At 48.5% G+C, this 24,442-nt stretch overlaps 1 protein-coding gene across 1 annotated transcript in view; it reads left to right on the plus strand.

The window, feature by feature from the left end:
- The window catches only part of TTC21B (tetratricopeptide repeat domain 21B), a 557,120-nt gene that overhangs the window by 111,356 nt on the left and 421,322 nt on the right, over positions 1-24,442 (plus strand). The window contains exon 6 of the mRNA XM_078683845.1: positions 15,924-16,081. Coding sequence (XP_078539971.1) covers positions 15,924-16,081 — 158 coding nt within the window. The remainder of the gene's footprint in view (positions 1-15,923; positions 16,082-24,442) is intronic.

Consider the following 24,442-nt stretch of genomic DNA (forward strand, 5'->3'; position numbering starts at 1 on the left):
TCTGGCGGTACCGGGAGCTCTCCGGAGTAACGAGCTGTGCTCCCGGGCGATCCAGTGCGACAAGGTCATCGTCGGAAGAGTGCGGCCTGGTGCTCGTCATCGGAGCCGGGACCTCGATTTTGAGGTAGCCGAGCGGAGGACTGGTGGGCGGCGGCCGGTGGGGGGACCGGCCGGGCGATACTCCGGCTCAGGACTGTGGCACCGGGAGTCAGTGGGGCCGTGGCAGTGCCCCGAGTTGCCATCCTAGACGTCGAGGAAGCGCCCAAAGTGACGAGGAAACACTGAGGCCTGTGCAGACCTCGGGCAGCCGGGGCCTCGAGTTCCGTGACCCAGGGGCCGGCCCCAGGCCTGAATTGAAGCGGATCAGCGTTGGTGGCACCAGGAGTTGGTGGGGCTGTGGCTGTGCCCCGAGTGGCCATCCTGTGCGTGGAGGGGGTGCCCAAGGCGACGAGGAACCACTGTGGCCTGTACGGACTGCGGGCGGCCGGGGCCTCGAGTTCCGCGACCCGGGGGCCGACCCCGGACCTGCACTGGAGCGGACCGACGGCGGGAACTGGGTGACCGCGAACCTGGTGTGGGGCCGTGACGGACTGTTGGTGCGGCTGCGGAGCCCCCCCTGGGGCGTCTTGTGGGCCGGTGAGAGACCGGCGACAGGAGTGCTGCCCCAAGACCCATCTTAAACAGTGAGTGACTCCCCTGGGATTGCCGAACTGTTGGGGCCGGCTGTGGTGCAGCGGGGGTTGTGCGCTGGAGTGGGCCACGAGACTAGACACACGAGGTGGCCGGCGCAGTGGGTGCAGACCTGGGCCGGCTCAGAATTAACTTGTGGCGCATAGTCTGGTTCAGCGGGGGAGCCCGCCTGCAGTCGGAGTCCGTGGAGCCGCGGCCGCCTTCCCCCGGGAGTTGAGGGGGGCCCCCGGTGCTGGTCGGGGTTGGACGCCTTTGGTGATTTGTGGAGCCCACGCGGGCGCAGACACTGGTGGTGTGGTGAAACCGGGACTGTGCGCAGCCATGACCAGGGGAGGTGGCGGCCCGCCCAAGCAAGGTCCCATTGATAAGTTTACAGGGCCCAGTGGAGGGCCTGGCATGTCCAGTGGTGGCAACGGAGCAGGGCCGGACAATGCGGCGCTCATGGCTGCAATCACCCAGTCCAGGGACATGCTGGACGCCAAGATTGGGGCAGTGGGCGCGGATGTCACTCTATTGCGCCAGGATCTACGGACTGCGGTGGCACGGATCACAGAGACAGAATCCAGGATCTCGGTGGTTGAAGACGACGTTGGGACCCTGAAACGGAAAATGGCGGAGATGGAGCATGTCCAAAAGAACCTCGCGTCTCGAGTGGAGGATGCTGAAGGGTGCGCACGCAGGAACAACCTCCGCTTTATAGGATTTCCAGAGAGATATGAGAAGGACAATATGGAGCAGTTCCTGTCCCAGTGGCTGGAGAGCTGGCTCCCCCCGGGGGTTCTCTCCAATTGCTTCGTGATTGAGCGTGCACATCGGGCCCTAACACAGAGGCCGCCGGAGGGTGAGCGTCCCAGACCAGTAATTGCCAGACTTTTGAATTATCATGATCGCGATGTTATATTGCGGGAAGCGAGAACCAGAGGCTCCATCTCCTATGAAAATCGGAAGATTACGATTTTTCCCGACTACACTAAGCTTGTACAGCAGCAACGCCAGTCCTTCGTGGCTGCCAAAGCCAAGTTGCGGGGATTGAAACTCCAGTACTCCCTGCTGTACCCGGCCCGCCTGCGGGTGGTTCACCAGTCCCTGACTCACTTCTTCGATTCCCCGGAGGACGTCTTCAAGTGGACCGACAAAACTGTGCGGATCAGTCCACATGCCCAGCCAGGTCTGAATCCAGGCGGCTCGAGGGGCTCGTCACAGGAGCGGACGGACCGACCGGCCCGGGGTGGACGACATAGGAGGTCCAGATCACGCAAGAGATCCGCCTCCGCCAGCGCGACGCAGAACAGTGGAACAATGGAGTCCGATCATTCTGAGAACGGTCGCTGAAACCTGGGGTGCTCTGCTTTTCTCTACGAAAGGTGTGGACTTGACCTGCGGGGGGTCCCGCGGCCGGACTGCATCTCGAGCGGTGCCGCTGATGCCTAAGCTGCCTGCTCTGAGTGGTGCCTTGATCATATGTGGTATCACAGTTTGGGTTCGGGAGGCGACTTGATAGGGGCCACCAACCTCCACACTCTGTGGGAGTTGACTTGGGGAGGGGGGTGTGATTTTACGGTTTTAAGGGGTGTTGGGATCCATTGGTATGGTTGGTCCTGGGCCCTCGGTTTTGGGTCCGGGGCTGTCCATGCCGCGACAGGTACTTCAGAGTTCTATGAGGTATAGGGGTGGGGGGAGTTGGGGACAAGGGGGGGTGCGAGGGGGAGTGTTGGGGGTGGCGAGGGACTGGGTCCAGGCGGGGGTTGATGTTGTTGGGGGGTTCTGGGGTAGGTGGGGGGGACCGCACGTGCTGTTTTCTGATGTACTGAGGAGGATGTGGGGTGTGTGGGGGTGGCAGAGGGGGCCTGCTTGGGGGAACCCAACTGACTATGGCCGAACGGTCTACTACGCTCCCTAACGAGTCCCTGCGTGTAGTAACCTGGAATGTTCGGGGGATGCTTGATAAGATTAAACGTGGGGCGGTCTTGCGCTGGGGGAAAAGGGAGGCAGCTGATGTGCTTTTGCTTCAAGAAACACATATGCTGGGTTCAAAGGTACTTATCCTACAGAGGTTTGGCTTTCAACAGGTCTTTCATGCCGGATTTTCTAGAGGGTCCAGAGGTGTCGCTATTTTGGTACATCGCAGGGTGGCTTATGTTCACGAGAAGCAGTGGGCAGACCCGCAGGGTAGATATATTTTTGTCAAAGGGATGGTTGGTGCGGAACCAGTGGTATTTGGAAGTGTCTATGCCCCTCCCCCCCTGCAGTGGGCCTTGTCTGAGAGGTTGTTTACAATATGGGAAGATATCCCAGAGTCCTTGACAGTAGTTGGGGGGGATTGGAATGAGGTGATGGATGTCTGTGTGGACCGTCAGAGGAGACAAGGACTGACAGCGGGTGCTCCCCCCTACCCGGTTGCATGCTGTGGTGGAGAGTATGGGCTGGGTGGATGTGTGGCGCCATATGCACCCTGCGGCACGTGAGTACATGTATGTCTCTGCGGTGCATGGCTCCTTCTCGCGGCTGGATTATGTGTTTGTACCTCGTGCATGCCTGAGTAGGGTGCGGGAGGCCGTGATATTGCAGAGAGGGCTGTCTGACCACTCCCCAGTCTTAGTCAAGATAGAGCTTCACACGAAACGACAACCATTCCGTTGGAGGATGTCCTCGTGGCACCTACAACAACCCGAATATGTCCAACACGTAAGAGAGGCGGTTGATCATTACTGGCGGGACAATCTAGTGGAAGATGTTGACGCTGTGGTGGTTTGGGAGGCGATGAAGCCCACTATACGGGGAGTCGACATTGCTTGGTGTGCGGCCGCCCGCCGGAAACACCGGGAAGCAATTACTGCTGTAGCTGCGCGAGTAGAGGCCTTGGAACAGCGAAGCCGGGGAGGGGGAGACGAGGTTGCGATACGGTTGCTCCTGCAAGCGCAGCAATCCTATGCTTCAATCTTACATGATGAGGCTAAACAGGCGTGGCTAGCCACGCGGAGTAGAATCTACCAGTGGAGAGATAAGTCCTGTACGATGCTTCATAGGCTATGTCAACGCAGCCTTCAACCGATTGCATTGCCAGGCCTCACTGCGGAGGACGGGGTAGTGATAACGGACCCGGCTGACCTGGCGGCAAGCTTCGCCCACTACTTAAGGGAGCAATATGCCCCACGAGATTGTCTGGATGCGGACGAGGTGGCTAAATTCCTCTGACCTGCCACCGAAAGCGGCCTCGGATGAGGCCAGGAAGGCGCTCGACGCTCCGCTTACAGCTGAGGAACTTGGGGAGGCACTGGGGCAGCTTAACACCTGGAAGGCACCCGGGCCGAGTGGTTACCCATGTGAGTTCTATAAGAAATTTCACCTCCTGTTAGGGTCTCATTACCGACGTGCGCTCGAGGCGGCACGCACCCGGGGCAAGCTACCATCTGATTCGCGTCATGCGGAAATTGTAGTGTTTCAAAAGCCGGGTAGACCCCCTGACAGGCATGACTCGTATCGCCCCATATCCCTGCTAGATATAGAGGCCAAAATCCTAGCAAAAGCTCTGGCGAATCGCCTACTTCCGTATATTACGGACCTGGTCCACCATGATCAGGCCGGATTCATGCCTCATAGGGCGACGCTTCACAACATCCGGCGGGCACAGGCGGCGGTGGATGCCATGGGGGCCTTGGGTGAACAGGCAGCTTTGCTGTTGGCGGACATGGACAAAGCCTTCGACTCTGTTAGTTGGACGTATTTATTCGCACTCCTGCCCCGTCTCAATTTGGGCCCGGTGTTCTTGTCGTACCTTAAGCTGCTGTATACTGACGTCACGGCCTCGGTGCGGGTCGCTGGGGCGATCTCCGAAAAGTTTCGGATTGGTCGAGGAACCAGGCAGGGATGCCCATTGTCCCCATACCTGTTCGCCCTGGCTATGGAGCCCCTGGCCTCTTGGGTGCGCATAGATGCACAGATGCGAGGGTTTGTGTGGAGTGGGGATCTAGTGGACAGAATTGCATTGTATGCTGACGACGTCCTCTTCTTCCTTACAGATTTGCGTCGCTCGGGGCCCCGAGTGTTAGAAATTATGCGTATCTTCGGAGAGGTTTCCGGTCTTCGGCTGAACCTGCACAAGTCCACTCTGTGGGTGCTGGGAGGTGGAGCCATAACGGACCCCTGGGCGGCAGGACTGCGGGTAGCGTCCGACGGGATGAAGTACTTGGGGGTGTTCCTGTCGGAATCGGCGACAGTTGCTTGGGAACGCAATATGGTGCCTGTATGGGAGCGAGTTCAGACTGATACCAAAACGTGGTCTAGAATGCCTTTAACCATATTCGACAGGTCTGCGATCTTCAAGATGGTAGCGCTCCCACGCCTTCTATAGCGGCTACAGAACTACCCCCACCCCATCAGCCCGCAGTGGTTTCGACAAGTCAACTCTGTGTTAGGCCGCTTCCTGTGGGCTGGAGGAGCGGCCAGGGTGGCGCTACGGACATGCTTCTTGTCCACATATTGCGGTGGCCTGGCCACTTCTGATCTGCTTTCTTATTACCAGGCCTCCCAACTGCTTATTCTTAATGAATGGTGGTATGGCGACAGGGGGGACCCGGCCTATGCTCTGGAGCGCTTGCTAATGGGGGAAAATACGCTACACGCGATCTTATACTCAGCCCGGTTGCGGCGGTCGTTACCGTCTGTCACAAAAGTGGTCTTTGCTGTCTGGAGACAGGCGCTGCGCCGCATGGGCTGGTGGGGCAAGCTGACGGCAGAAACGCCACTGTGGAACAATGGTCTGCTCCCGGAGCTTTCTACTCTGGCCGGTTTTGATGGCTGGGAGGCCATTGGGATCTCGTTGCTGGGCCAAGTGATGTCCGGAACCACCCTCAAATCGTTTCAGGAGCTCAGCGCGGAGTTCCACATGCCTCAATCTCAGTTCTTCCGCTATTTACAACTGCGTCATGCGCTGGCCCCCAGTATCGCTCACTTGGAGTCTCTCCCTGAGTTTAGTCCGGTCGAAGCGAAGGTCTTTATGGGAGACCTAGGGGACCAGACGCTGGTTACTCATTGCTCCTCCTCATTACTTCCCCTTAGGGCGGCATGGGAGGTAGATGTTGGTCTTCTAGATGAGGATGATTGGAGGGAGGCCCTGGAATCCCCGCGAGGGGCTGCAATTGCAATGTGGCTTCGGCTAATCCAATTTAAATATCTTCATAGGGCCTATTACACCCGGGAGCGACTGTGGAAGGCGGGACTGATTGAGTCTCCGGAGTGTCTGCGCTGTGGGGCCGCACCGGGTACACTGCTGCATACGGTGTGGTCGTGTGCTAGACTGTCTAGCTTCTGGAGAGGTGTATGGGGCTGCCTGTCCGAGGTCCTGGGGTGGGATCTTCCCCGTACTCATCGGTTGGGGCTGCTCCATGTCATGGAGGGTATCGGTGGGAACATATATAAGCGCCACTTACTGTTGTTGGGACTTGTTGTGGCCAAGAGAGACCTGGCCCGGGCGTGGAAGGGAGACAGAGACCCCCCCCCCCCCCCCCCCTGTGTGCATGGAAGGCTGGCCTGGATTACTACATGGGACTCGAGAGACCAGTGTTTGAAGCAAGGGGATGCCCCCGTAAGCATTTTAAGATCTGGAAGCGGTGGGCTGATTATAGGGGGCTGTCATTGGATCCCCCAGTGGAACGAGAGGAGGACGTATGAATGAGATGTGCCGTGTAGGCCTGAAATCTGTGGCATCCTGTCACATCGCACCCAAGTATTGCCTACAACTTTAGACACACGTGCGTGGGGTTAGCATGGGAATTGGGGGGGGTTGTGGGGTAGTGGGAGTTGGTGGGGTAGGGGTGGGATAAGGGGTTGTTCTTCTTGGGCTTTTCTTCTCCTCTTATTGACATTGAGCATGCATTATAAACTGTACCATGACTATTGGTGGTGATCTCCTGACTGTGGGGAGCCACAGTTTTACTCTGCTTCGACTGCTCAATAAAATCTGTTGTGAAAAAAAACAACTAACCTTCACGAAGGAATGAAGGCCGTCTCTGAATGGATGAGGAACAGCCGATTGAAGCTGATCTCGGACAAGATGGAGGATCTCATCCTCGGATCCACCCCTTTCGACCGCGCTGGGAATCACCCCAACACCCACAGAACACGCACGCAACCTAGGAGTTATCCTCGACTCCACCCTCTCCATGACTAAACAGGTCATTTCCATCTCCTCCTCCTGCTTCAACACCCTCTGCATGATCCGCAGGATCTACAAGTGGATCCCCACTGAAACTAGAAGACGGTCACCCAGGCCCTCGTCAGCAGCAGGTTGGACTGCGGAAACACCCTCTAAGCAGGAGCCTCGGCCAAACTCCTGAGAGTGCTCCAACGCATCCAGAACGCCTCTGCGTGCCGGTTCCTCGACATCCCTCTCCGCAGCCACATCACACCCCACCTGAGCAACCTGCACCGGCTCCCGCAAGAGGATAACCTTCAAGCTCCTCACCCACGCACACAAGGCACTCCACAACACCGGACCAACGTACCTCAACAGACGACTCAACTTCTACACCCCCACCCGCCAGCTCCGCTCCACCGACCTCGCTCTCGCCACAGTCCCCTGCTACCGAAGAGCGACCTCCGGTGGCAGATCGTTCTCCCACCTCGCCGCCAAGACCTGGAACACCCTCCCCATCCACCTACGACAGACCCAAGACCTGCTGACCTTCAGAAAACTCCAAGACCTGGCTTTTCGAGCAGTAGCAGCATTCCCCACCCCAGCGCCTTGAGACCCGTCACGGGTGAGTAGTGCGCTTTGCAAATATGATTGATTGATTGATTGATTGACAGACGCTTTTGGGCGAAGTCGCCTTGTTCATTGGTCAGGGGTGGCAATACAACCAGTTGTATTTAAAGTGAGAATGGTGACCAAAGTGACATAGACAAAGGCATAAAGCATTCACAACAGCAATAGGCGCCCACTGGAATACGGGACCTACCGAACCACCTACATTGCAGAGTTCTCAATATATAGCTTTCTCGACGGGCAGCTTTAAGATGGTCTACTGCTTGTATAGAGCGTTACGGGCAGATTAGCAACAGCCGCTGGAAAGGCTGCAAACCAGATGGGAGGACGACCTTGGCATTCTTATTGCTGCTAAGGACTGGGACTACATTCTAGATAGAACACCCAAGATCTCTTGAAATGCATGCTTCAAACTCTTTCATTATGTGCTATATAGGTCATATCTGACCCCTGGCACGTGAGCAGACATTGCCAAGTGGCTGATGCGGCTTGCCCTAGATGTGGACAGGCAGGAGCACACATCTTACACATGTCCTGGGAGTGTCCCATACTGAACGCATTCTTGGATGGGGTCTTTCATACACTTGAAGAGATCATAGCGAGAGAGAGATTCCTCACACCTCAGGGCACTGTTGTTTGGGATGGTTTCCCAACACATCTAAAACGAAAGTTACAAGTAAGTTTCAGGACCTAGCATTTATCATTGCCAAACGGGAGATAACGAGAAATTGTCAGTCACCGGGGGCCCTCGGAGCCCTGTGTGGAAAAGAGAATTAATTATACGGGCGGACTGTGAGGGGAGAATACTCCTACAAGAAGGTCGAAGAGGCTTAGGAAAATTGAAGTAGCCGGAGCCTGGGAGCCATGGTGGATAGCCTGTCCAACCTGGAGCCGGAAACTCCTGTGGGGCCATGTGCAGGATCACTATGATTGTTCTTGGTTAGAGATGTACCGCCTGCTCTGCCCCGTAGTGTGCGCCCTTCAATATTTACTGCAAGATTATACTTCACGGTCTGTATTTCTTGACTTCTTGGGTGTGGTGGAGCCCTCATGGACCATAATATGTAATTTGACTTCTGGAGTGCTGTATTGACTCATGGGGGGTGGGAGGAGAGTTCAATGTTCCTTAATTGCATATCATTAGACAAACTGCGTTGATTTCACTACTCAATATATGAAAACCAATAAAATCTTTTAAAAAAACAAAACAAAGTGACAGACAAATGACATAGGTTTCAAATCATTCATCTGCAGCCAAACAGGCGCCGTCTTGGAATAGTGTTAAACCATTTATCAAGACCGATGTCAATACTGTTAAAACCATCTTCTTGGCACAGCAGCTCACTTACATACTCACTAACCCATACAGCCACTGGCTCACCCACCCACTCACTCATCCATGCAGGCAGTCAATCACTTTCTCAACCAGCCACACACACTCACACCCATTCAGGTACTCACCCAATCAATCACCCATACAGCCACTCATGTACTCACACACCAACCCATAGAGCCACTTAGACACCATCTGACAGACTGACAGACATTCTCAAAACCTAGTCACTCACCCATACATTCACTGAGACAACTAATCACTCACTTATCCAGCCAGTCACGCACCCACTGAAGTGAAATCGCTGACATCTCAATTGACATCACTGATTACCTCATCCTGTGAGTGTTTTCTAAAAGTTTGATTTTTAAACATATATACCAAGGTATTACAAAAGTTAAAATAATATATGTCAGAAATAGTATCACTCATTAGTAGTACAGAAAGTATACTCTGTGAGTGGCTGTGTGACTTTGTGTATTTGTGTGTGAGTGCCTGCCTGGGTGGGTGAGTGGGTGTATGAGTGGCTGTATAGGTATAAGCAGGTGTGTGTGTAGCTGTGTGGGTTAGTGAGTCGCTGTGTAAGTGACTGTATTGGCAAGAAGGTGTGTCAATGGCTGTGTGGGTGAGTGAGTAGCTGTATGGGTTGGTGAGTGGGTGTGTAAGTGACTGTATGGGTGAATGGGTGGATATATGAATGGCTGTATGAGTGAGTGGCTAAGCAAGTCGCTGTATGGGTGAGTGGCTGTTTGGGTGAGTGAGTGGCTGTTTGAATGGGTGTTAGGTTAAGTGAGTTGGTGTGTGAGTGTCTGTGTTGTAGAGTATGCGTCTCTGAATGGATGTGTGGGTGAGCAGATGCTAGTGGGTAGGTAAGTGGGAGTTGCTGTATAGATGAATAAGTGGATGTGGAACATTTTAGGACCCTATTGTAATTTTCCCAATTCATGCCCTTATTTAGGTATAAATCACCATATCCTTATATAGGCATGAGAATTATAACCATATTTAGACATAGCTCATGCAGTCCAAATACGGCAGGGCTACTTCCACTAGTTCCGAAAATCTAGAATGATTTCTTGGAAAACTCGGCTTCAGCAGCTAGGGACTTCCCCTTGCTCGAAAACGGACTTGTCCAAGACCTCATGGAGTTTTCAAAGAATTGAGACTCTTTGTTGTCGTTATTATGTCCACCTTTACGTCAAACTCGGTACCTTCAAGGTATAAATATGCCCACACTTGCCATAGCAAGCACACAGTGGTTTTGAGCAGTTAGACTATCTACTTGTCCGACGCATCCTGCTGCAGCAAGTGCCGAAGGAAGCCGACCCTCCTGCAGACGCACTGAGAGAGACGCTGTCTTTTGCCTTGCCGAGAAATCCAGCTCCAGTGTTTCCAAGCTAACCTTGCGGGTTGTTGGGAAATCGATCAATATAGGAACTACACTACATGGTGCCCAACGTTTGGTAAGGCACTAATTTAATGCTAGATACTAAAGTAACTCAGTCGTGCTTTTCACAGAAAATTGCCAGTACTGACCTGCAATAAACAATACTACTTATATCGATCTTACGAATAAAACATAAAGATCCACTTTTTCAATTGCACCATTAAATGGTTTATTTCACTTCTTAACTCTCAATTATTTTAAAAAAAAACAGTTTTTTTGTACATATAAATACATATAATACAAATAGACAAGCTATATACATCGAATAGCAGTGTGAAATCTAATTAATAAAAGGGCCTCATGCTGACTTGGTTTCGCTTCCAAGTCTCCACCATGTGGATCTTTTTCAATTTTGGAGATGACTGTCCACTTTAAATAAATTGCCATTTAGTATTGAGTAATCCAAGATTTACTGTTTTTGGTGTTAACATGGCAAATTCTATCTATAAAAAATCGGGAAGTGATTGTATTTAGTACTTTCCACCTGAGACTGAGAGCAGGACCATTTTGCTCCACGTTGCGGGTCACGCAAGAGAGAGTCTGACCTGCACTGGGAGTATGGATGGAAGGTATGAGAGTGTATGAAACTAGTGTTTGGCCAAAGTTGTGAGGCATGTGTGTTGGTGTATATTGGATGGGTATAGGTGTCTGTTGTAAAGGTTTTGCATTCGATGTATATAGCTTGTCTATTTGTATTATATGTATTTATATGTACAAAAAATCTGGTTTAAAAAAAAAAATTGAGAGTTAAGTGAAATAAACCATTTAATGGTGCATTTGAAAAAGTGGATCTTTGTTTTATTCGTAAGATCGATATAAGAAGTATTGTTTATTGCAGGTCAGTACTGGCAATTGTTTCGTTTTGTAGTTACATATGACATCATTCATGACATGGTCAGTGATATCACTGATGACATCACTAATGACATCTCAAATGACAGCACTGATGACATTACTGATGACATCATCCACATGAAAATCTGATGCGCCGCCTCACACCATAATATAACCTTTGATACACCCACTCTAAAATACAGTCTACCATTTTCGAAACGATAGACACAAATAGCAGTTACTACATATGCACTCACTGATTCCTAGGTCTACACACACATCCACTCATTCATCCATACAGTCACTCATCAATACAACACTATCATATGCACTCATACACCTATACAGACACTCGCACACCGCCACTCATCCAGTTACTCACACACCTAGTCAGTCCTGTAAAGAATCGATCACATTTCCATTTACTCACCTGTACAGTTATACACACACCACCTCACTTATTCATACAGATACTAATGCATACTTACTCTCTTATACAATCACTGATACAAGTACACACTCATCCATACAGCCACTCTCACAATCACTGACTCTCACGTATAATCGTTTATATACTCCAACGCTCACATGCACTGCCTTTTACATATGTAGTTACTTGGACATTTACCACTGAGACATCCATCCATCCATCCATCCATCCATCCATCCATCCATCCATCCATCCATCCATCCATCCATCCACACACAGACACACAGACACACAGACACACAGACACACAGACACACAGACACACAGACACACACACCCATATGCACTCTTGAACCCATACACCCAGTGAATCAACCACACACACATCTACGCACAGTCACACACCTCCCACCCACCCACACACTCAGGCTCCCATACAAATACTCAGGCAACCAATCAATAACCCATATATGTAAATGTAATTTGCACTTGTATAGCGCCTATCACCCAGGGGTCTCTAAGCGCTGTACGAATACCGCTGTGGAACCCTTCCTGGCCTGTTCCTTTGAGGTGTCCACTCCTGGACACCCCCAAGGTGAAGCCAGGCATCCTAGCGTTGTTAGGGCTGGTGTGGAGATTAAGCAAGCTATTGCCCAGAGTTGCAGAGTGGAACCCATGATTACAGTAGGCACGAGGCGAGAATTATCGGGTCCGAGGACATTGAGCCCAAGACCCTGCCGCGACGGGGATTGAATAAATACAAATAGACGGTGCACCAGAGAAAAATATCCAAGAGCTCCAATTCATGTTACACAATTCCTTTATTGAATTCCAATAAAAACAGACTCCTCAGCCAACGCGTTTCGTTCACAGGGAACTTCGTCAGGGCTGAAACAATTTAAAATACATAATCAATACTAAATAAAACAGAAGAAAAATTAACAGTTACAAACACGTATAAAGGAAGAAAAAGCCCAGCTCTAAACACAACATATAATTTCATAACAAAGTTAAAAGAACATCTGATCATCAAAAGTATTTCCATGTCAACAGTATAAAATTCATAATATGGCATAAGAGAAAGAGAATGCATGTTATAGGTGGCAATACATTTCAAGTAATTCATGATTAGAACCATTAAAAAAGAGGAGAGTGTATGATATAAGTGACAATACAATTGAATCATTCATGATTAGGACAATAAAAGTATTGTGCTACTCCAATAAAAAGATTTAATTTAATTTAATTTAATTTAATTGTGGGTTTATATAGCGCTAGGAATCGACTCCCGGAGGAGTATCTCCACGCTTCGACCGCTGGGGAACCCGTCCTGGCTCACCCTGAGAGATGGTCCCTGATGGGTATCTCTAAGGTGCGACCAAGCATCCCCGGCGGTCTGGGGGGGCCGTTGTGAAGATGAGGCAACCTGATGCCCAGAGTTGCAGAGTGTGGTTTCTGACTAGAGTAGGCACCGAGGCGAGAATTATCGAGTCCGCTGACCCTGGTCCACGACCCTGCCGCGTCGGTAATCGAACCCTGGTCCCGGGCCGTTCTCTGCTTACGGGTCTGCCGCCTCTAACCAGTGAGCCACACTTCTACCTATTTTAAGTCTATACATCATTATACCACATTATAAATCACAATATATACTCTCTAGTCAGTCTGTACAATTGCATCATAAGAGGGAAGAATTTCTTCTTACCTATTTTATAAAAGGGGAATCCCTGTACATGTATCCATTTTACAGTCCGAAGAGAGTGTAAAGTCGACCACTTAATAGTAGGCCTATATATTCGGTGGCCAATATTTAGAGTATATTAAAAGAAGATCTATAATTAGATCGATCCAAAATGGGTACAAGTGCATGGAACATTCCATATCAGATGCCAGCTATTCATCTACAAACTATATATATATATCCCTTTAGAAGACCTGTATCAGGGATTCACTGAAGAGTGTTTGTTATCCCGCAATTAGATATTTGTCATCCTATAAAAGACGGATTAGTTTTTCCGTGTATTTTGGAACAGGGCAAATGCACCCGCTTATCGTTTGACATACGTGCTTCTACACGGACTTAAGACTTAGGTGTGAGCTAGTATTGGACCCCATTTAAACATTGGGGTCATTTATTGTGGTATCTATTTTGGATCGATCTAATTATAGCGACTCTATTGATCTGATGGTATAAAAGAATGCTTTTACGATACTTATTGCACTATCATGTCATTTATTTACAGATCTTCTTTTAATATACTCTAAATATTGGCCACCGAATATATAGGCCTACTATTAAGTGGTCGACTTTACACTCTCTTCGGACTGTAAAATGGATACATGTACAGGGATTCCCCTTTTATAAAATAGGTAAGAAGAAATTCTTCCCTCTTATGATGCAATTGTACAGACTGACTAGAGAGTATATATTGTGATTTATAATGTGGTATAATGATGTATAGACTTAAAATAGGTAGGTTCTCTGTCATCTTTTTATTGGAGTAGCACAATACTTTTATTGTCCTAATCATGAATGATTCAATTGTATTGTCACTTATAACATACACTCTCCTCTTTTTTTAATGGTTCTAATCATGAATTACTTGAAATGTATTGCCACCTATAACATGCATTCTCTTTCTCTTATGCCATATTATGAATTTTATACTGTTGACATGGAAATACTTTTGATGATCAGATGTTCTTTTAACTTTGTTATGAAATTATATGTTGTGTTTAGAGCTGGGCTTTTTCTTCCTTTATACATGTTTGTAACTGTTAATTTTTCTTCTGTTTTATTTAGTATTGATTATGTATTTTAAATTGTTTCAGCCATGACGAAGTTCCATGTGAACGAAACGCGTTGGCCTAGGAGTCTGTTTTTATTTGAATTCAATAAAGGAATTGTGTAACATGAATTAGAGCTCTTGGATATTTTTCTCTGGTGCACTGTCTATTTGTATACGTATTCTTGGATCTGCCTTGCAGTAGAGTGTTGGTTTGGCACACTCTGGACGTATCGTGCACAGAACATTGACATATATATCATACTTTATAAGTACTTGTGCATAACCTTTGTCAGCCGTTCTTGTTCTTTTGTATGCGACGGGGATTGAACCCTGGTCCCGGGCCAGACCTCTGCCTCAGGGTCTGCCGCTCTAATCGGTGAGCCACACTTCTCCACTATAGACACTCATGCAGCTACTCACCAACCCATGCAGCAGCTTACACAACAACAGACAGACTGATAGACATTCACAGTTTAGTCACTAACCCATACATTCAGTAAGACCCATTTTTATTACTCACTTATACAGTCAGCCACGCACCAACCAAATCCTCCATTCAGACCTTATACACCCACTCATTCTTCAATACACCTTGGCATATATATAAAACATATTTAAACTTTATAGAAACGCAGTCACTGGATTATGTCATCAGTGATGTCACTGACCATGTCATGAATGATGTAATATGTGATGTCATCTGCAGTGCGGGTGCGCAAGTTATAGTTTGCTGAACTAACTAGAACAGCGGAATATCTCTGGTTATGTACGAGTGAAATGTCCAACTAACTATAACGTCCCTGAAACCTATGGTTTTTTCAGTGAAATTCCAAGGTTTTTAAATGCTAATTTCTAACTGTAACATGCCTGAAACCAATGTTTTTTTCAGTGAAAATATAAATATATATAATTTAATCTCCTCTAGTTTGCGTATCACAAGAAAGTGTGTGGTATCTATGCTGCACAGCTCCGACCGGTGCAGGTAATAGCGGGGGGGGTGGGGGGGCAGGGGCAGTGGGGTTGACAGACTACGACGAGTGAAAATAAAGACAACCACTTACCTTATGCTTGCCACATCAGCGAAGTGGCGAGTGCAAGCAAAGTGTTCTTTTTTTAATTTTATTTTTTAAACATTGGAGTCTCTACCCATAGTATCCATAAACATCAGCAGAAATCCTAATGTCTTTCTTTTCCATGCATTATGCAGTTTTGGAGGCATCTCTGTATGTCACCTTTATTCTGATACACAGGCATGTGTCCCCTTATTCTTCACTGCAACCAGACACTTAAGCACAAAAGTGTTTTGTTTTCAAATAAGCTAACACAATGAAACAGGACTTATTATCTTATTCACTCTCAAATCAGTCCACAGATATGCGTTTTCCCATGAGCTATCATACCTACAAATCCTCATAACCTCTAGTCATCTTAATAAAAGGTCAACACAAACCTTGGTGAAATATATGCACTTATACACATACATCCCCAACGGATTACCCTAGTCCAACATCCACACCGTTAACAAACTTGTACATATGCCGTCCAGCAAACCAACAAACATGTACACAACCCGTTATTCTTGACGAAAGAAATGCTTAATGCAGGACCTAAAATGTATTTTTTCATTCTTTATCTGTTAGGCACAATATTTTGAAACGAGGCAAAATTATTCAGGAGCCCTGGAAACAGTGAACCAGATGATTACATCTTTTCCGAGCTTTATTCCAGGCTTCGTAAAGAAAATGAAGCTACATCTGGCTTTACAAGACTGGGAGCAGACCGTTGATTCAGCACTGAGGTTGAGTATATTGTGCATAGTGATCAGCATAGTGTTCACTGACCTGTAGATTTACCATGTTATTTTTTCTCACACTTTTATGTATTACCGTATTCTGAGTCATGATACATATTTTCCTTGCTCCATGGTATAAATGTGCTGTTGATAATCTTATGTCTCACCATGGAATGAAATTGGGGATAAGCTAAATTGACGAGATAACTGGAAGTTACCTAAAAGCCTTAGACCTGGTGGCTGCTTTTATTGCTGGATCCCGTTCTGACAGCATCCCTTTACTGTGGCTGCTGCTGTGCTCCAGGCAACATTGGCAGCAGCAGCAGGAATGACCAAACAGTTCGGAGGTATCCTGTTTTTCTATAAACCTCTATTGCCCAAACTATCCGCATTTGTGTGCACATGCACTGTTTAGTTTTGGATCCGTGCACGTGCAGAGAACAGGAAAGCTAGCAAGTTAAATAGGGCAGACTGCCTCCATGAAGTTTCTAAATTGGAAGACTGAAAAACTCACATGACAAACAATAATGCTTTGCACACCTGAGAGATTTTGTGGGAAGTGGCATGATCTTATTGCTGTGCATACTGGTTGGTGAGTTCAAGCATGCATACAAATCATGCTTTACATACTAGAGGTAGAAAGTGGCTTGGAACAGCGTTACACATGTAGAGGGAGCCTCTGGCAGGATACTGGTGCTTTACAGTATAGTAAGTAAGTAAAATATTGGTAAAACACAGCTTATGCCGAGGCATCTTGGTGCTAAAAAAGACGATGCTTCACTCGCCTAGGAGGAGCGATTACATAGACTGAGAGGGAAAAGCCATGTTTTGAGTGACTTCCTAAAAGAAAGCCGATCTGAGGGAGGGAGGCAAGGTATTCCAAAGTTTGTCTGCCAGGTTGGAGAGACTTCTGCCACCCCAGTTGGCTTTCTGACCCTGGTAACAATGACCAGACAAGCGTTGGCAGACCTCAAGTCGCGCCGAGGGACGTACCAAAGACTTTCTGAAGGCCGCGTGGCACGAATCCGTGCAGTGCCTTGTGGACCATACACAGCGCCTTGAATCTAATCCTCTCTAGTACTGGCAACCAGTGAAGGTCCTTAATGTTCGATATGGAGCAGAATTTAGGCATTTTCTGCAGCAAATGAGCTGCGGCATTCTGCAGAGACTAAAATTTTGATTGCAGTAGTTTGTCTATCCCTAGGTAGAGAGCATTACAATAATCTATCTTGGACAGAATCAAGGCAACTATTACTGTTTTTGCAATTCCAGGGGCATGCAAGGGAAAATCTTCCACAGGATCTTTAAAAGATAAAAACATGGAGATGTGATGTGATTGTGTTCTGAAAAGCAGAGCTGATTATCGAACAGAGCACCAACATTCTTCACTTTATTGACGAGATGGACGCAGACCGGAGTCGACTGGCCACCAGGAGTCATTCCAGAAATTGTGATTGTTCCCACACAATATCACCTCCTTTTTTCTCTGTGTTTAGCTTTAAGTAGTCCTCATGCATCCATCTAGTGATATGCGCTGGATAGTTGTTAAACTGTCTAGGCACGGAGTGTACATCCGATATATTGGAATCCTCTATCTGCGTATCGTCTGCGTAGGATATAGATATACCACTTATGGGGTAAAAGCTAGCTTGTGATGGTCTTTTACATTCTCTGGGGTGAAAATGACATTGTAATGAGGGTTTACATACATAAGTGGTTGAAGATTGGGTCCAATATTATATAATGACACTTTATGTACTAGGACAAGGAGTATCTCCAGAGTGGCATTCTATTGCTTGTGCCTTTTCTCAGGGGAAATGGTGAAAAGTGGCATGACATTGGTACTTTACAAACTTGTGGAAATATGGTGATGGCAGCTTTCTAGAGGACAATACAGAACTGGTTTGGCAGTGCCAGTCTTTCATACTGTAGAAGGCACACACTGTCATCCCTAACATAATGATAAACACGAAGGTCTGAGCCTTCAAGTCGGTGACCTGAGAGTAGTACTTACTCTGCACTAGTCTTAGCAAGTTAAGAACATAACCATATCGCTCTCAACTGCCTCCTGGCACAATGAAGCGTCCTTTGCCAACTTGAGCAGGCTTAGCCTATTCCCGTCATAGTGATCACACCCTGATACATTGGTTTTGAAAGCAGTTTTTTTACTTGCTTCATAATCACCTCTTGCAGCCAAGCATGTTGAGTATCATAACTTGGCAGCACCCTAGAACACTTCAGCAGCACCCAAATATAATGGACTACAATCTAATAGAATCGAATGTGAAGGTATTTTAATTTTGCTCATTAGTTAAGTGACACAAAAACCGTGATGAACGCTCTGCTCAATCACAGTACTCAAAACAACATCTTTTTACCCAGTCTTACATATTCAAAGGAAGTTTTTCCATTGGCTGACACTATACTAGATTGCTGTTGCTTCTATGTGGCACAGAGGTTTGTGTGTTCTACATCTGGTTTTGGACCAAGCTTATTTTGTTTTTTTTCGGCCGCATGTATAATTTGCTGTTAAAGGCAGCTACTGCTCCTGGATACCCATTATACATTGTTTATTTCATCACTTCCCCTTTTCAGCAAAATGTTATTTAAAATGCACTGTTTGGGACTATTTTCCCCAAACTCTTGTTTGGAGGTATTGTTAATTAGTATTAGTTTTCTTTTTACCTTTAAACTCCCATATTGATGAGGTTGTAATTCACAGGTGCTACATGACTACCCAAATACCTAATTTTTTAAGTTTTTCAAGATGCTCCCAGCTCTGGCAAACACACGGCCCAACTCAGTCCTCCAAAGAACAATGCTAATTTATATTTATTTGTGGACCAAACCAAGTTAATCTAATACGTCAAGGAGGCTGAGAATCTAACCTTTCAAATTTCTGAAGTAAATGAGTTTCTGTAGTAGGGGATCACTGTGTATAGTCATAATCTAGTGAATAGTCCCGCCCATGTGCGGGGACCCCGGAGCAATCAAAAATAATCTCTTAAACTGTCTCCTTTGCAGTCCTGCATAGCCACTTAAGAGAAAATCAAAGACCAAAAATGCAGCCTATAACCACGAGGCTACACTGGCCAGCACTTCAACACTAAAGTGAAAAGGATAGCCAAATAAAACCAAATTTTACATATATTACCAAGTTTCACTCATAGAGAAACTTCCCTTCACCAAGGTAAGCAGCTCTACCTACCACGCCATATTTCCTCTCCAAGTGTGGTCCTGCCCTGGTGTGCTAATCTTGTGGGGTTGTGCCCATGCTGGATTTCTCTGCCATGAACAAAAGAGAAGTAGTCTGTAGTGTTAGCTAAGAAGTTGTAAGTTGCTGGCCTCTAGAGAAGAGAAATAAGAGAACGGAAGTGGGACTATCACGATCAATGCTGTGAAAGGCTACTGGCGTGTGAACATGATTTTGTCGGTAACTATAGGTGTGAGAAGGGGCTTAGAGTCCACCTGGTAGAAGCTAACCAAAGGCAGCTGGGCTCAGAGTTCTGTGGCTGTTTCCACAGAGAGGTTTGTGAGAGCATGCTTTTTACTCTAAGCACATGGTAGACCTTGGCTCCTGGGCCCAATATGTGGCTGGTTGCTCCCTATACCCACACCGGTTCTGGGATGCGATCATGTCCTCTTTAATTTTCCTCCTGTGTAAACATACCAGGGGTGAATATCGCCTAGAGACCAGGACACTAAGGAAAGTAAATACAGAAGCCAAGAATCTGCCTTACAGAATCGTTGACAGGGTTTTGAAGAAGAGCTTCATTTATATGGTGATAACCTGGTCGTGGAAAGTTGACTGCAAGTACCGCACACTGGAAAAAACGACTTTCCTAAATACATCTCCAATATGGACTTTTGACTCAGTGGTGAGCATCTACCTGGGAAGGCATTGTCAATTAAGGGAAGGTTTTGGGCATTGGCTGAATGCTGACACATTGTGGACACTTCAAGTGGAAATAGGCTTTGAGCTGAAGATAACTTTTATTCATCCATGGTGAAGATGTGTGCTCATTCATTACGTTTGTGAATCTGGAACAAGAATGGAACACACAATGCTTCATTCACACGTAAGTAGCAGTCTGACCACAACTGTAGGCCCAATCCATTTACCAAATTGTAGGAGTTTGTGTATTACCAGGGAAAAAGAAACAAATGTGAAGATGTGTGGACAACAACAAAATTGATCAATATATTGCTGCTAGTAAGCGCAAGAAAGAAGAAGCCACTGCCTCAAAAACCAGGGAGCCAGTAGAGAATGTTGAGCTCTCACAACTAGAGTTACTGAAAGCTATCGAAGATAAAACAGTGCTGGTAAGTAGGATTGAAACATTCTCAATTGAAATTGATCTAATATGTGCTGCCCTTACAAAAGTAGCGCATAGGCCACAAGATACCTTAGGTTATAAAAGTTGGGGTGTCTGTATACATGGGAGTTTGAGTGGGTGATATGGAGTAGTTTTTTACCTGTAACTCCAGTCTGTAGTAGGGGTATCTCTGTTATAGTCGTAATCTAGTGAATAGTCCCGCCCATGTGCGGGGACCCCGGAGCAATCAAAAATAATCTCTTAAACTGTCTTCTTTGCAGTCCCGCATAGACACTTAAGAGAAAATCAAAGACAAATAATGCAGCCTATAACCACAAGGCTACACTGGCCAGCACTTCAACTTAAAGTGAAAAGGATAGCCAAATAAAACCACATTTTACATATATTACCAAGTTTCACTCATAGAGAAACTTCCCTTCACCAAAATCCTTGAAATGATAGAGAGGAAGGGTTGGACAGACAAGCCCCCATAGGCTGCCATTATGTGTCCGGAAAAGGGATACCGTGCCTTTAAGGAACTCTCCAGAGATCCTCAGTATCCCAGGATGCACAGCCAAAGTCCTTTTACTTTCAGTTCTTTTTTCCGGCTCCTGCTAGCAGGACACTGGAGCATTGAGCTCTCCCTTTTTGGGTATTTCTTCAATTTTTGACACTTTTTCAGTGTTTTGAGTGTTTCACTCGACGTCTAGGGTCTTCTTCCTATTGCTGTAGTTTTTCTCCAGTTTTTGCCACTCTCTGTCAAATATGGCTTTATTCGACAAGTGCCCTGAGTGTAGTAGGAAGAAGGCTAAATCTGACCCCCACAGAGTGTGCATACTCAGTCTTCCCTCCTCCCATGTCCCTGACTCCTGTGATATTTGTCACTCTTTTTCCAGGAGGACCCTGCGTGACAGGGAGAAGATTCGTCTCCAAGGCCTGGAGCAGAGCAGAGGAGACATGAAGAGCCAGGTGGGACTTCTGGACATGGAGGGACTCTGTCATCGTCCTCTTCCCGTGCTTCGGCCTCTGGGGGGCTCCCCAGTCAAGAAAAGGCCAGGAAAAGGCACAGATCCCGTTCGACGTCGATAGCTACGACGTCGGCGTCGAGAGGTATGACAACTATCTGCTCTCTGTCGACTCAGGGCTCTGGGTCCAAGCGGCGTCGCCGCTCGACGTCGAGAGGCAGGACGTCGAGACCTCGGATGAAGTAGACGTCGAGGACTTCGCCGGCGTCGACACACCAACGACGTCGAGATGAGTCCAGGAGGCGAAGGCGTTTCCCGTCGACACTGCACCGCCGTTCACCGTCAACGTCGACACGACGGTCGACGTCGAAGAGAAGGCGTTCGACGTCGAGGAGTTCGTTGACGTCTAGGAGATCGACATCGAAGAGACGGTCAAGGACCAGGACTGAGTCCCCTGTCTCATTGGTACGTTTATCATCCTCGTTGGCGAGTTCCCGGTCGTGGAGGCGCCGGCGCTCGGCCGCAAAAAGGTCTGCCTCTAGGACATCTTCTGCGAGGCATACTAAGAAGAAGAGGAGCGTGGTGAGATCATCAGATTCGGAGTACTCACGGACCTACTCACCTTCTAGGCCTAGGACGCCTCCCCCTCCACCGCTGCCTCAGAGGATGCCTCCTCCGCAGCTTCCTCCTCCTCCAGCGACGATTCCTCCTCCTCCTCCTCCTCCTCCACCTCCTCCACCTACGCTTCCACCGCCTCCTACACCACCCCTGCTTCCTCTTCCACCGCTTCCACGGCCTCCACAGCCTCTGCCTGAGGTTCCGGTTCCGACTCCTCCGCTTCTTCCTCCTCCTAAGCCGGCGGCTCCAGCTAGGCCCAGGAGATCTAGAATGCGGTCTAGAGGAAAGGATCGGACGCGCAGTAGACACCGCTCCTCCACAAGGTCACGTCATCGCCATAGGAGGGACAGGTCTCGGTCCCGTTACACAGGTTCCTCGAGTGACTTGAGATATTCTCCTTCATTAACGGATTCCCCTCCTACAAGAGTGTCACCTGTGGACGACAGTGACATTTCAGGAGGACCTGCTGAGGGGGGCAGCGAAGTTAGGGATCACATTGACGGTACCCACTCCATCTACCTCTGTGATCTTTGAGACCTTGCACAAACGGCTTCTCTCTCGACCATTGTCGCCCTTGGTTCCGGGACTGGAGGAACCGGCCATGGAGCTGTTCTTGACACCGGCTTCAGTAAAGTCCGCTCCATCTCGGCTGCAAAAGAAATACAGGCCCCGGACTCTGATCCAGCGTTCCTGAGGGCAGATCCGGTACCGGACTCAGTCATCGTGACAGCGGCTAAGAAACAGCACGCCACTGCTCCCTCTTTTACGGTGCCTTCGGATAAGGAGAGCCGTCAGATGGACTCAGCCGGACGGAAGGTCTGCGGTACGGCTGCTACATCCATGAAAGCGGCCAGTGCCTCGGCGCGCTTAGGTCGGTATGACCGCGCCTTGTGGGAGTCTCTGCAACAGTTTATCGAGCTCCTCCCGAGGGATAGGAGAGAGGACTTTCAGGAGATTCTGAACGAGGGCATGATGGTCTCCAATCAAGTCATCAACTCTGCGGCGGACGCCTCTCTCCTGGCGGCTCATGCTTATTGCCACGGCATTAATTTAAGACACCATTCCTGGTTGCGCCTTACCTCTCTCAAACCGGAGGCGCAGCAGGGAGTCGCAAATTTGCCATTCTCTGGTTCGACGCTCTTTGGGACACATGCAGATAAAGAGATGGCCCCCATGAAGGCGGAAGTAGAGACTCTGAAGTCCGTTGGGTTGGAGAAACCAAAGGAACAACGGAAGTCCTTCCGCCCATTCCAGGGGAGGGATGGTTCTCAGAAACGAGGACAGGGTCGTCGGGCTGGACAGCAGCAACAACAACAGCAGCAGTACCAGTGGCAGCCTTTCCAAAACCGGCAGAGGTGGCCAGCAGTCCTCCTCGGCGAACAAGGGCCCGGCTGGGTCTAAGCTCTAAGGTGCTACTTCCCCCTCGTCCGTTACCGGCTCCGGTGGGGGGAAGCATACAAAATTACCTGGCAGAGTGGAGAAAAAATACTCAGGACAAGAGGGTGCTGAATATTGTTTGCAATGGATACAGTCTTCGTTTCGTCAGCCCTCCTCCAGCGATTCCACCGGTTCACTCGCAGTTCCAGCTGCGCGAGCTCCAAGTGGAGGCCGATACCCTGTTAAGAAAAAGGGCGATAGAAGACGTTCCTTTGTCTCAGAGGGGAAAGGGTCTTTACTCACGGTTCTTCCTGGTGCGCAAGAAGGACAAGAACGAGTTCAGGCCCATTCTAGATTTGCGACAAGCAAACAAGTGGATTCGCAGGGAGAAGTTTTGCATGCTGTCTTTGCACGAGATTTATCCTCAGTTGCAAAGGGGAGACTGGCTTTGCGCAATAGATCTACAGGATGCGTACTTCCATTTGCACGGAAACACCGGAAGTTCCTGCGCTTTCTAGTCGGCGCCAATTACTATCAGTACAACGTACTACCTTTCGGACTGAAGTCTGCACCCAGGACCTTTTCCAAATGCATGGCAGTGGTGGCGGCGCACCTGAGAAAGAATGGGGTGTTTGTCTACCCGTACCTGGACGACTGGTTGATCAAAGCCTCCACCTTTCAGGAAGCGCAACTGCACTTCAACAGGACGGCCGTTCTGTTGACCAACTGGGGTTGCACATAAATATGTCCAAGTCTGTTCCGACTCCTGTCCAGTGCCTACAGTACTTGAGAGCCTCCATCGATACTCTCTCAGCAAGCGTGTCTCCTTCGGAGGAGCGACGCTTATCGATCCTTCGGAAGGCTCAGGCTCTTCTGGCGATTCCATCTACAACAGTGAGGACGGTGTCTTCTCTACTGGGGTCGATGGCCTCTTGCATCTTCCACACGCCGCACGCACGCCTTCACATGAGGCCGCTGCAGGAATGTCTGGAGTATCAGTGGGACCAGAAGCGAGAGTGCTGGGATGACAGAATCAAGCTGTCCCTTCATGCTCTACAGTCCCAGAGATGGTGGTGCTCAGCGGAGAATCT

Source organism: Lissotriton helveticus, chromosome 3_1 (genome assembly GCF_964261635.1).
Source record: "Lissotriton helveticus chromosome 3_1, aLisHel1.1, whole genome shotgun sequence".
Lineage (NCBI taxonomy): Eukaryota > Metazoa > Chordata > Amphibia > Caudata > Salamandridae > Lissotriton > Lissotriton helveticus.